This window comes from Hippocampus zosterae, chromosome 11 (assembly GCF_025434085.1).
Source record: "Hippocampus zosterae strain Florida chromosome 11, ASM2543408v3, whole genome shotgun sequence".
Lineage (NCBI taxonomy): Eukaryota > Metazoa > Chordata > Actinopteri > Syngnathiformes > Syngnathidae > Hippocampus > Hippocampus zosterae.
The window spans coordinates 2669468-2682803 of NC_067461.1; the positions used below are offsets into that span (position 1 = coordinate 2669468).

The 13336-nt window shown below is 47.9% G+C and overlaps 1 protein-coding gene across 28 annotated transcripts in view; it reads left to right on the plus strand.

Moving 5' to 3' along the window:
* Window positions 1-13336, plus strand: part of LOC127610013 (ankyrin-3-like) — a 48073-nt gene that overhangs the window by 25030 nt on the left and 9707 nt on the right. For 24 of the 28 annotated variants that reach the window (XM_052079670.1, XM_052079671.1, XM_052079683.1 and 21 more), the window contains 10 exons: window positions 108-262; window positions 466-677; window positions 786-993; window positions 1089-1185; window positions 1864-2092; window positions 2733-2858; window positions 3127-3249; window positions 3779-3805; window positions 4816-4897; window positions 6108-13259. In XM_052079670.1, coding sequence (XP_051935630.1) covers window positions 108-262; window positions 466-677; window positions 786-993; window positions 1089-1185; window positions 1864-2092; window positions 2733-2858; window positions 3127-3249; window positions 3779-3805; window positions 4816-4897; window positions 6108-13259 — 8411 coding nt within the window. The remainder of the gene's footprint in view (window positions 1-107; window positions 263-465; window positions 678-785; window positions 994-1088; window positions 1186-1863; window positions 2093-2732; window positions 2859-3126; window positions 3250-3778; window positions 3806-4815; window positions 4898-6107; window positions 13260-13336) is intronic. The other 4 variants (XM_052079696.1, XM_052079698.1, XM_052079674.1 and 1 more) reach the window with 4 other exon arrangements.

Genomic DNA, 13336 nt, shown 5'->3' on the forward strand with positions numbered 1-13336 from the left:
GTTTAGAAACGTCATTGGGAGTGAATGAGTTAAGCAATCGAAGAAAGAAGTGCCGTCGCCGGGGGCTCTGTTGACTGACCTCCATCGATCCCTGTGCTCTCTTTCAGTCCCGTGATTGTGGAGATCCCTCATTTCGGCTCCATGCGGGGGAAGGAGAGGGAGCTGATCGTGTTGAGGAGCGACAACGGCGACACCTGGCGCGAGCACCAGTTCGAGTCCACTCCGGAGGAACTCGCAGAGTTGCTGACCGGGATGGATGAAGGTAAAGGAGCGGCAGTATAAAAATGAATGAAAAAAATAAAGTGAGGAAAAAAATGTGCCCCCCCCCCAACCACCTCCCCCCCCAGACTACAACACGTTCAGATTTGCGACAAAGTAAACGGTTCACTCAGCACTTCTTCATTTGTGAACTCAAAAAGTATCTTTTGGTCTGCAATAAACCGACCCCCCCTTGCCCCCCCCCAGAGTTGGACAGCCCCGCCGAGTTGGAGAAGAAGCGCATTTGCCGCATCGTGAGCAGAGACTTCCCGCAGTATTTCGCGGTGGTGTCGAGGATCAAGCAGGAATCCAACCACATGGGTCCCGATGGGGGGGTCCTGTCCAGTAGCACTGTGACCATGGTCCAAGCCTCCTTCCCCCAGGGGGCGCTGACCAAGAAGATTCGCGTCGGCCTGCAGGTTCATATGACATCGACTCGCGCACGGCCACGTCTACGCGGATCCCACCCCCCTTTGCCAACTTTATATCGGCCGCCCATGGAGCTCTGCTTGCCCCGCCCCTTTTAGGCTCAACCTGTTCCCGATGACTTGGTGAGGGCGGTCCTGGGGAACAGAGCCACCTTCAGCCCCATCGTCACCGTGGAGCCCAGGAGGAGGAAATTCCACAAGCCGATCACGATGACCATCCCCGTCCCGCCCCGCCAGGCGGAAGGCCACCCCATCGGCCGCCGGGGCGACGCGGCGCCTTGCCTGCGTTTGCTCTGCAGCATCACAGGCGCGCGGGCGGGCACCTCCTGAAATATGATTGCGAGCGCGCCCTCGACGGAATGGCGACGCTCATCATTTGTCCCTTTGCCCCCCCCCGCACAGGAGGAACGTCCCCGGCCCAGTGGGAAGACATCACGGGCACCACGCCGCTTTCCTTTGTGACCGATTGCGTCTCCTTTACCACAAATGTTTCGGCCAGGTACGCCCCCCCCCCCCCACCCCCCTGTTCATTTGAATAGCCCTTCGAGTGAGCCCTTGCGCATTCACGGTTCGGTAGTCGCAAAATCACATACTGGCAGATTCTTGCGGGGGTATTTGTGGGCCATCTTGCGGCCTTTTGGTGCCGAGGAACTATGTTAAAGTGAGTTGAGGAGCTCCATTTGAACCGAAAGTTAAGTTAAGTGAGTTAAGTTGCAGAAAATCTGCAATTTAGAGCCATCATCCATATATTCATTCATTCATTCATCTTCCGAGCCGCTTGATCCTCACTAGGGTCGCGGGGGGTGCTGGAGCCTATCCCAGCAGTAGGCGGGGGGCACCCTGAATCGGTTGCCAGCCAATCGCAGGGCACACAGACACGAACAACCATTCGCACTCACACTCACACCTAGGGACAATTTTAGAGTGTTCAATCAGCCCGCCACGCATGTTTTTGGAATGTGGGAGGAAACCGGAGCACCCGGAGAAAACCCACGCAGGCCCGGGGAGAACATGCAAACTCCACACAGGGAGGCCGGAGCTGGAATCGAACCCGGTACCTCTGCACTGTGAAGCCGACGCGCTAACCACTGGACTACCGGGCCGCCCCCATCCATATATTTTTATTTAAAAAAAGAAAAGTATCCGGTGACGCCAAAAACGAAATCTCTCCGGTTAGGTTCTGGCTCGCAGACTGTCACCAGATTCCTGAGACGGTGGCTCTGGCGTCTCAGTTATACCGGGAGCTGATCTGCGTGCCGTACCTGGCCAAGTTTGTGGTGTTCGCCAAGATGAACGACCCGGTGGAGGCGCGCCTGCGCTGCTTCTGCATGACGGACGACAAAGTGGACAAGACCCTCGAGCAGCAGGAGAACTTTGAGGAAGTGGCCCGGAGTAAAGACATCGAGGTGAGCTCGTGTTGGACGCGGGAATTCCCACAAACTTTGCCCAAATTGTGTCAAATTATGGCCCAAAACCCGAATCATCGTTTCATCGATTAAGCCAGGGGTGTCCAAACTTTTTGCCAAGGGGGCCAGATTTTATGTGGTAAAATGTCGGGGGGCCGACCTTGGCTGACATTCTTTACATTGAACAACAATATTGTTCAACAAATTTGAGTAAGCCAGTCTGTTTCACATTTCCATTTTTATTTTCATTTCAACAATCATATGACATCAGTCAATATAAACACGGAGTGATGTCTTGTTAACTTGTGAGTGATGCCCTCTAGTGTCTAAATGCTATTACTCCTTTAGTGAATGCTATTACTCATTTAGCCACTAGAGGGAAGCAGTACTCTATGAAACATCACTCACCAGTCTACGAGACCTCAGCCAATGCAACACGTGTTCCATTGCGCCCAACCTGCGGGCCAGACGGCACTGATTTTATGACGGGGGCCGAGGGCCGGATGAAATTCGACCGCGGGCCGGATTTGGCCCCCGGGCCGGACTTTGGACATGCCTGGATTAAGCGGGTGCCTCAACCCCTTTGGTCATCATTGTCAATTGTATTTCCTTTTTTTTTGTTGTCAACGGCCTCATTCAGGTTCTGGAGGGCAAGCCCATCCATGTGGACTGCTATGGCAACTTGTCTCCACTGACCAAAAGTGGACAGCAGCTTGTATTTAATTTCTACTCCTTCAAGGAAAACAGACTTCCTTTCACCGTGAAGGTACAGGATCTTAAAAAAAAAAATTTTGGGGGGGGGGGTGATACATTTCCGATGAACCTTCTTTGAGGGTTGAACATGCTACGTGTGTATTGTCTGTGTTGCGGATTTAAAATGTCCGCCAATTGCTCAACTAATCGCTTGTTGTCGCCTTCCCTTCTGACAAGACCACTACATACGCCAGGGTAGGAAATGGTGCAAAATCTTTGACTTTACTGATGTGTTTCTTCGTCTTTTTTTTTTTTTTTTGTCTCCATTTTTTTTGGAACAGATGAGAGATATGGGCCAAGAGCCCTGTGGCCGCCTGTCATTCCTGAAGGAAGCAAAAACCTCCAAAGGTCTTCCGCAGACCGCCATTTGCAATCTGAACATCACGCTGCCCACACACAAGAAGGTAGGCGTCCAGTTTTCCAGAGTCCTCCGTTCTTTTTTTTTTTTTTTTTTTTTTTTTTTCTCCGCCTCATGTCATATCACCTACATTGGTATTCAAATCACGACGAGGAGACCACTCATTGGCTTTCGGAGAGGACTGCCTATTGGTGTGTTATTCTCGCACATTTGAAGCCAGCCAGCCATAAAGACCCCACAAACGTTATCGATGTCCACTTTTTTTTTTTTTTTGTGATTTGCTCCGCTGCTGCCTGGCTTTGATTAAAGAGCGGCCGACGCGCATCTGTTGCCAGAAAATGGCGCTTTTTGCTTCTTATGTTTTGCTCGAATGATGACGATGATGATGTCGATGATGCCACTAGTTTTTTTTTTCCACCCCCCCCCCCCCACCACCTTGATGTTTTCCTATTTTTTGTGTTGCTGCTCCATATCCCCCCCCCTACCCCCGCCCATCTCACGACACGCTGTCCCCGCTCTGCATTGTGTCATCTTCCTCCCTCCTCCTGCTGCAATGCATCTTGGGAATCCCACAGGATATGGAGTCCGACCCCGACGATGAGGTAAATAATCTCTTCATCATCACACTAACAGCTGCTTCTGTGTTTATTTTTTTTTCTCGTTGTCCCTCTGTTGGCTTGTACCGAGTCGAAAGGCTTTTGCGCATGAATGTTTACGGGGACCGTACGTGTTTCTATCCCGATTCTTTTTATCTTCATCTTTAAAGTGACGTGAAACGCGTCACACCTTTTCGCCACTTGTCCCCTTTTGCATGCGTGTGCTCAAGTGCTAATCTTCAACTATAAGATGATCCCATTTTTTTTTTGTTGGAAAGTGCAAAATACATAAAGATTGATTGTACTGCATAATATTTGTAAAGTAGAATAATCGTAACTGTTGCCACATTTGTTTTCTGTTGAACACGACGACGGCATGCGATATGCTCTTAAAGCACAAGTAGGACTGAATCATTTTAAGATGGGACCCTGTCACCGTAGGAAATTAACTTAAAAAAAAAAAACGTGGTATTTAGACTGGCTCGTACACCAACTTCCGAGATTTGGAGTGACGAATCATCATTTATATGTCGATATTTTTGCTTGGTGTAAGCTGGCCAAAATGTCACTTCCACGCGAGCTTCACGTTTGCCGACCCCTTCGACTTGAGGGCAGTCACACTCCAAAATAGAAAATGAACGCATTTGCAAGGAGCATGGAATCATAGCTTAGATACTGTGAAGTAGGCAACGACTGATGTCATTCACGAGGCCGCTTCGAGGCATACGCCAACACGCAAATATTGAAGAATTGACGATACTGTCTGTGTGTGTGAGAGACCTTTAAAAAAAAAAAAGAAAAAAATCATTTATTTTTATTGTTATTATTTATTATTTTATTATTTTTATTTTATAAAAAAAGGTGTTGGTTTTACCGCCCGAAATGGGGCACTTTCCTCCCAAATTTTTATTGATTTATTATATTATATTTAAATTAGATAAACATAACTATCTGACCATATTTTTTTTTATGTTCAAGCATCTTTTTTGTTTTTGTTTTTTTTGTTGTTGTTTCAGAATGACAGGCCAGAACGACGCCATACCTTTGCCTCCTTAGCTTTGCGTAAGCGCTACAGCTATTTGACCGACCCTGCGGCGAGTGAGTTCCCCTTTTTTTTTTTTTTTATTAATAATAACATGCATGGAAAAAAAAAAGAACATTGAGATTTTCTACATAAATAACACAATCAGTTGAATTGTCTGAAGGTCCCTTTATATACTGCAATACTGTTGTTGCTTACATCGTCCAGAAGGAGTTTTTTTTGGTTGTTTGTTTATTTCCAATCGAAAGTGCTCATGACTCATTTCTTCTCCCAGCCCAGCAACCATTGTCATCCGTCCTTGCATGATTTTTACACTGTGTGTCAAGCTTGGCTAAGCCTACCGCATTACGTGCCATTGTTTCAACTCTCGTGTTACACTTTTGACAATATCAGCAGGTCAGCATCATTCATGTCATTCGTTGATTTATTTGGACCAAATGTTTTTTGGGTTTTTTTGCATTGTATGAAAATGTCGATTTCATTTTGTTCCATTTCATTCCGTGGCCCTTGTTCTCTTCTTGGCTTTGTGACTCTGTGTGGCTGAGTAGAAAAACAGGTTGCACTTTACAGCTCGGTGTTGATATTAATTGCTAATCCCATCGGTGCAATGTTCTTCTTGTTATTTTGCCCTGGCTCATCTGAAACATTCCAAAATTTTAAAAGTCGTTACCCGGTGTGACAAAACTGGACATTAACAAAATCTTGGTGCTCATTTAACACTTGATTTTTTATTTTTTGTAAAGTGCAACCTCATTCTTTATCCTAAGTTCCGGCCAAATACATTAAAAATGTAATACCAAATGCTCTTAACTTGTGGGGTCATCTCTGGCATTTAAAAAAAAAAAGAACCAAACGTAAATGACTGCATGTCAAGAAAACACGGGCAGTAAAAGGCACTCTCATCTCTCAACAAGTCAAACAAGCACACGAAGCGCATCAAAAGGCAACGGAATTGTCCTTTTCAACTTATCATGTTTTCTTACTTTGACCACGTCATGCATTTTTTGTTCCCACCACACACAAACACGCAAACATACGCTGTCTTTTGTCCTTATGTACCTTTGCTGCGATCCGTATACTTCTCATGTCATCCCGTGTGTGTAAAAGGGACCTTCTGTAATCTACAAGTGTACATTTTTGTCTTGCTGCTTGTAAGTGATGCCGTTTCTGACTGAATTTCTCTTTCTTTTATGTTTTCTTTTTCAATTATTTTACCTTCTACTTTCTGTTGCCTCCTTTTCTGTTTTGTTTGAATTACTGTCCAAGAAACACCCGATCGAAGTCCGCAAAGAGCACAGCCTTCTGGCTACCCTCACAAATCTGTCTTTTCAACGAGATCTTATCAGGCGTGGCCGCCTGTTCCTGTCGCCGTCCCTGGCCAAGCCAAGTCTGGGTTTGGCTCCCTCTCCAGCTCATCGTCCAACACACCTTCTGCCTCTCCACTAAAGTCTGTCTGGTCCATCAACTCTGGCTCCCCCATAAAGACAAATATCCCCGGATCCCCTGCCTCTTCCGTTAAGTCGGTTAGCGACATGGTCTCTCCCATCCGATCGTACAGAACCATCTCCTCGCCTATCAAAACAGTAGTCCAGCATGCTCAGTACCCGGGCCAGGTTTCCCATAGTCCTCTGGCATCGCCTGTAAAAAGTGCTTCAGACAGTGCATCTATGAAAGGACTTGCGGCGTTGTCAGCCAGGACTATAACTGCTCCGACAGGAGGAAGTCCTCTCCTTGAGAGGACATCAAAAGCCACGACGCCTCCAACATCTCCCAAATCTTCCCTTAGTATGTTCAGTTCCCCTCTCTCATACAAGACCGTTGTGGGTGGGTCCGCTGTTACGGGATCGTCTTCCTCCCCTATCAAAACTGTCCCCGGCCTCTCCTCTGTCCGTTCCTTTTCCTCAGACGTGTCGGGCCCCGCAAGGAACCTCTTCTCCTCACTGTCCTCGCCCCTCAAATCCAACACCCCACAAAGTGCTGCGGTGCTGATCAATGGAACAGTGTCGCCAGCACAGTACCGCTCCTCCTCTCCGACCTCCCTACTTGCCAGCAGTCTCCAAGAAAGAATACAAGCAACCACCAACGCCGCGACGACAAGCGTCAATGCGGCGTTTGATGAGGTTGAAAAAACATTCAATTCTTGCTCGGCTGGCTATGGCACTTTAAAGTCATTGTCCTCCTCCGCATCCTCATCATATCAGTCCATTCGGTCCTCAGCATCTAGTTCCCTTTACAACTCGCTACGGTCCCCTCCTAATGCCACCACTGCTGGAACGTCCAGCACCGTGACGGTCCCCGTGTATTCTGTTATCAATGTACTGCCAGAGCCCCAGTTTAAAAAGTTACCCGATGTGTCCAAGTCAACTATTCTGTCCCCACGTAACACCGCGCCACCTGAGATGAATCCTAAATTGCAGTCGTCCTTTGCCAGAAATCTTTCCCCTACCAAGCCTCCACTTCTCTCATCCGGTTTAAAATCAAACGCGACATCCGCATTGTCATCCAGCCAAGAAATTCTGAAAGACGTCGCTGATATGAAAGAGGACTTAATACGAATGTCAGCCATTTTGCAGACGGATCCAAATTCTAATACAAGTAAAGGATTTCAGTCTGGTTCCGCAGCCAAGGTTGAGGACGAAGAGCCGCACCGGATTGTGGAGAAAGTAAAACAAGATCTGGTAAAAGTGAGTCAAATCCTGACTCAAGACGCGGGCAAAGAGTCACCGGCAAGGGGGACCTTGGACGACATACGCTTCTCAAAAGTACCTGTTGAACAGCCACAAAGCAACTGGAGCTATCCCCCAAGATACGAGACGGTGGTTCCTCAAGCGAAAGCAAAAACAAGTCAAGATCGAGATTTCAATCTTTCTAAAGTTGCCGACTACTTAGCTAATGATGTTGGGAGCAGTTCTTTCTCCAAAACGCAAGACACTAAACATGCAACAAATGAGGGCAAGAGAGAAGCGGATGGCAGGGAAAAGCAAAAACGCGTTCTGAAACCCACCATTGCAGTTCAAGAGCAAAAACTCAAAATGCCTCCAACGAGCATGCGATCATCCCCTTCGGACCGAGAGCTAGGTAAAGTGGCCGATGCTCTTTTTGGAGCCGACACTGTGCTGGAATCCCCTGACGATGTATATCATGAACAGGACAAGAGTCCCCTCTCAGACAGTGGCTTTGAGACCAGAAGTGAAAGGACCCCTTCTGCCCCGCAGAGTGCTGAAGGCACAGGCCCAAAGGCGCCTTTCCAGGACATCCCCGTTCCTCCCGTCATCACTGAGACGAGGACTGAAGTTGTTCACGTCATCAGGAGCTATGAGCCCCCTGAGGATAACAAGCAACCCGCAATGCTGGAGGGAAATCACATCCGATACATTGGCACTGAGTCGAAAGGACATGCTAATCATGCTCCATCAATTAAAGTTGCCCCCGATGAGGATCCGATGGGTAAAGGCATACGGTTGAAGGAGGAAACTCACATCACTACTACCACCAGGATGGTGTACCACAAACCATCTGGCAATGAAGCTGTATCAGAGAGGTGTGAGGAAACCATGTCCGTTCATGACATCATGAAGGCCTTTCAATCAGGAAAGGACCCATCGAGGGAGCTTGCTGGACTCTTTGAGCACAAATCTGAGGAAGTACCACAGAGACTCTCTGACGACGTCAAACCAAAGGTTGAAAGAATAATTGAAGTGCACATTGAAAAGGGCAGTAAAGCAGAACCAACCGAAGTCATCATCAGAGAGACTAAAAACCATTCAGACAATGACACGTATTACTACCCGGGAAACAGACAAGAGGACAGGGAAACTGAGGAACTTCCCGCCTATTTTGACTCCTCCAAATTTAACGCCACCATGGCGCCCGAGGAAAGTCGCCCTAGTTCAGCCCAATTAATGGCAGATGAGTCTTATAAGACCTTGAAATTGCTTAGCCAGCAGTCTGTGGAATACCACGAGGATGAATCGTCCGAGTTAAGGGGAGAATCTTATAATTTTGCTGAGAAAATGTTATTGTCAGAGAATTTTGACCAATCCCATCCTGACACAGAGGAACGTGGTCGAGAAAGGTCTCACTTCCACTCACCAGACAGAGGTCGAAATGAGAGTAGGTCAGTAGGGCCAAAAACAGGATACATCTTTCGGTCGTCACGAAATTTGTTGGATACCTCAGGGAGAATGGCCGGTACTGATGATAACTATGACACAATGACACTTGTGCAGCATTCCTCTGAGCCCGGTAGTCCAAAGCAATCCCTTTGGATGCGTGTCTCATCAGATGACACAGACAGAAAGGAAAGAGAACAACTAATGTATGAGGAAAGAGTGGACAGAACCGTAAAAGAGGCAGAGGAAAAACTCTGTGAGGTATCTCAGTTCTTTAGAGATAAAACAGAGCAGCTCAATGATGAGCTCTCCTCTCCAGAGAAAAAATCTCGCAGGCCAGACTTTAGGGAATCACGATCTGGACCCAGTTCCACACAAAGCAGTCCAGAGCGATCAGTTTATAGAAACGGTGCAAGTGGGGAAGAGTGGAGCAGAGAAAGACTCAGAGACAAGTTCAGCTCTAATGATCGGAAATGTGCCAGTTTACCCAGTAGTCCGGAGAGGCGAGTACTGCTGCAGCATAATGATTCAGACTCTAGAAGGCAGGGAGACGGGAAAGTTGAAGGCCCAAAGCCTTTTCAGATGTCTTCTTCCAAAGTAAGCGCAGTGAGACTTAAGTTTGAACAAGAGGCTAAAAAACAAGACAGGGGTCCTCAGGGTGTCCAAAGTTCCAATCCTCCCATAAGGAAACTCCATGAAAGTAAACTCCCTGTGTACCAGGTATTTGCTGGTCCTAATGTTCCAAAAGCACCAGACAGTCCAGTCAGCCAGAGAAGAGGGCAAGAAAGCGAGTCCAAGTTTTCACCTTTGCATCAGTCCTATGGGAAAAATCAGGACGATAACAAGTTATTCAAAACATGGGAAAACCATGGGTATGGCACCTACAAACCCCAAGCCCCCATATTATCTCACACATTAGTCCATGATTCTCCAAAAGATGACAGCAATAGCGATTCACAAAGACAAGAAACTACCAAGAAAGTTATTTACACTGAATTCGTTGTACGAGAGAGTCCAAATTGCAATGACGGTCTAAAAAAAAACTCGGAATCTCAAATTCCTGTAAGAAAGTCGTCTAATTTTTCAGATAATCGCAGATCCCCATCTTTAAAATTAGACACCTCTGTTGAAGCACATGAAAAGGAAGGCTCTCACACGCCCATCCTAGTTCGAAACCCCGTACATAGTAGCTTTGAATCCAACAAATCTACTTGCGGATCGTCAGGGAAATCCACAGACTCCGACTGTAGCCACTCAAATATCACTTGTAACGGTGTTGACAGTGACCAAATAGAATATTTGGATCACAGAACTCCTGCACTTATCACAGAAGGTTTCAAAGATATCAAACCATTACCTGTGTATGTTAGCATTCAAGTAGGCAAGCAGTATGAGAAAGAAACGGCGACCGGGCAGCTTGGAACTTACAAAAAAATAGTAAGCCATGAGAGCAGGACAGTACATGAGACCAGGGGAACATTTTACACTGTCAAACAAAAGGAGTCGCCATCTCCTCAAGGTAGTCCAGAAGACGACACTCTAGAACAAGTAACATTCATAGACAGCTCTGGGAAGAGTCCTGTTACTCCCGAGACGCCAAGCCCGGAGGACGTTAGCCTGACCTCGAGAATGCCTGATTCTGTGATTGGCTCCATGGCTGGCATGCCTAGTCCAATCCCAGAGGAGTCGGAAGAGGAAGATGGTAAGACCTTCATCTACAAGGCGCCTACAAAAGAAAAACCCAAGCAAGCAGCTTCTGAGAATCACGGCAAAAAACAGGAAGCAGAGAAACAGAAGCCCAAAGGGGAGAAGAAAGCTCCTTATATCGAGTTTCCACCGCCTCCTCCTTTGGACACAGAGCAGTCAGACCCTGAGAAAAGAAAATCTTGCGCATCCTCTGAGACGGAGACGGAAATGATGGAAGTAAACCTCCAGGAGGAGCATGACAAGCACTTTTTAGCTGAGCCAGTCATCAGGGTCCAGCCTCCGTCACCCGTTCCTCCCGGAGCTAATAACAGTGACTCCAGTGACGACGAGTCTGTGTTCCATCCCATCCCTGTCAAAAAGTATACCTTTAAAATGAAAGAGGAGGGGGAGAAACACTCAAAACACCGAAAAACGGAGAAGAATGGAAATAAAGAGTCTGGGATCAATGGTGTCGTGAAGGGGGAGGAAGCTGACTTGGAACAAAATGGGAATGACCAGTCGATTACCGACTGCTCCATTGCAACCACTGCTGAATTTTCCCATGACACAGATGCCACTGAGATTGACTCACTGGATGGTTACGATTTTCAGGACGAGGACGATGGACTGAGCGAAGACCCAAAAACATCCAGTCTATCCAATGATGGGAAAACAGCTGATCGCCTCTTTGGTCAGTCTAAGCTCGAAGTCATTGCGGAAGAGAAGTGTGAGGATGGGAAAAGCAATCCGTCTTCTTCGAAAAGCAGTGGGGAAGAAATAGATTACACCCTAGAGGGAAGTCATCCAGAAAGGTTCACAGACCATTACTTCCGCTACCAACTTGAAGAGGAGCTAAACTCAACCTTTAAAACCGTAGCCACAAAAGGCCTCAACTTTGACCCCTGGTCCACCAAAGGGAGTGATCATGAGGGAGTTTATGACTCCAAAACCAAAGATGAAGATCCCAAGCCCTTTGGTTTATCCGTGGAGGACAAATCACAGGCAACAACACCTGACACAACCCCTGCTCGAACACCAACTGATGAGAGTACACCAACTAGTGAGCCTAACCCCTTCCCTTTCCACGAAGGGAAGATGTTTGAGATGACCCGCAGTGGTGCTATTGACATGAGCAAGCGGGACTTTGTTGAAGAGAGGCTTCAGTTTTTTCAGATTGGTGAGCATTCCTCTGACCCTCTAACAGGGGAAAGGGGGAGAGGGGGCAAGATCCCGGGTGTAATTTCCTCTCAGTCAAAAACAGGGGAGAGGGCCACGGTCGAGGGCAAAGTGAAAGTTTTAGATACAGCCACAGGCGGCAGCACAGCACCAGCAGCAGGAGCGAAATGCAGCCCCGTGCACCCTGGCAGTGACACCGGCCTCGCTGGTACTGAGCGACCCACCCGTGAAGCCGTAGCCGAGACCGCCTCCTCATGCACAATCACGGCCTCCAAGGTTGATCCCAAATTGCGCACCCCTATTAAGATGGGCATAGCTGCCTCTATAACTGTGAAAAAAGACTCAGGGGATCTCACTGATTTTAAAGCTGAGATGTCAGAGGGCCAAATGGTGCCCGAATATATCAGCATAGAGGGTCAGAGTACAGAAGGCCAATCGAGCAAAGACGCAGAAGCCAAGTCAGAGAGAAGAGATTACCCATCTGAAAACTGCAACAACAATAATAACCTCGAATCCTCCAGTATTCAGGCCAACTACATTCAGTGTGGCAGTGTGGTGTTCAATCTGCAGTCCTCCTCTGAGCCCACACTTCAGAAAGCCAGCAGGATAGAAACATTGTGTTGCAGGGATGTAGAAGAAAAAGTAGAAAGAGGTCAGAGCAGTCAGGTGCAGCTGCAAAGCATACCGGTTAAAGACAGTGAGGTGAAGCTGCCCAGGTCCAGGCTACCAATAAAAGCATCAGGGCGGTCAAGTCACACCCAGGGAACAGCCATAGGCAAGCAGAAGCCCAAGCAAACGGTGAAAATCGAGACCAGAAAAAGAGGAGAGCCAGCCATTGCCAAAGTAGAACCACGGTCTAGAATACCAGTCAAGGATATTAAGAAGGGAAACTCCACAACCGCAGCTAACTCACCACATTCGCTTAGGGTTACCTCACGGCCAATGAGGCCATTAGCTAGTGAAAGAGCAGCCATCAAGTTGCCCTCGAGGTTACCACTCAAGGACAGACATCAGGTCAGTAAGGCATCGGGTGAGGCAACGTCAAGGCAGGAGAGACACGAGAACCCGAGCGATGTTTGTAAGCGCACCATTGAATACTTTAAAGAGATTAGCGGAGAGACGATAAAGTTGGTGGACCGCCTGTCAGACGAGGAGAAAAAGAAGCAAACAGAGCAGTCGGAGGAAGACAGCACCTCCCGGAGCACCTCCCTGTCAGACACCTCGCAGCCGTCCCAACCTTCCCAGCCCTCCCGCTCGTCCAGGTCTGGCCGAGGTTCGAGGGCTGAGGCCGGGGCCGGGGCCCCGACCGTAGGGGCAAAGGTGGCGACGACGGACAGGGCCTCTGGCAGTCAGAGGAGCAGAAGGAGTAGGCGGACTGGTGGGAAGGAGGGCAGTCAGGGACTCGCAGGGTCTCGAACACCTCCCATCGCAGAGATCAAGCCTAGTTTGTAAAACTTTCACACTATCAAATACATTTATATATATATACTGTATATAGACCTATTTCACTTCTAGTTGCAT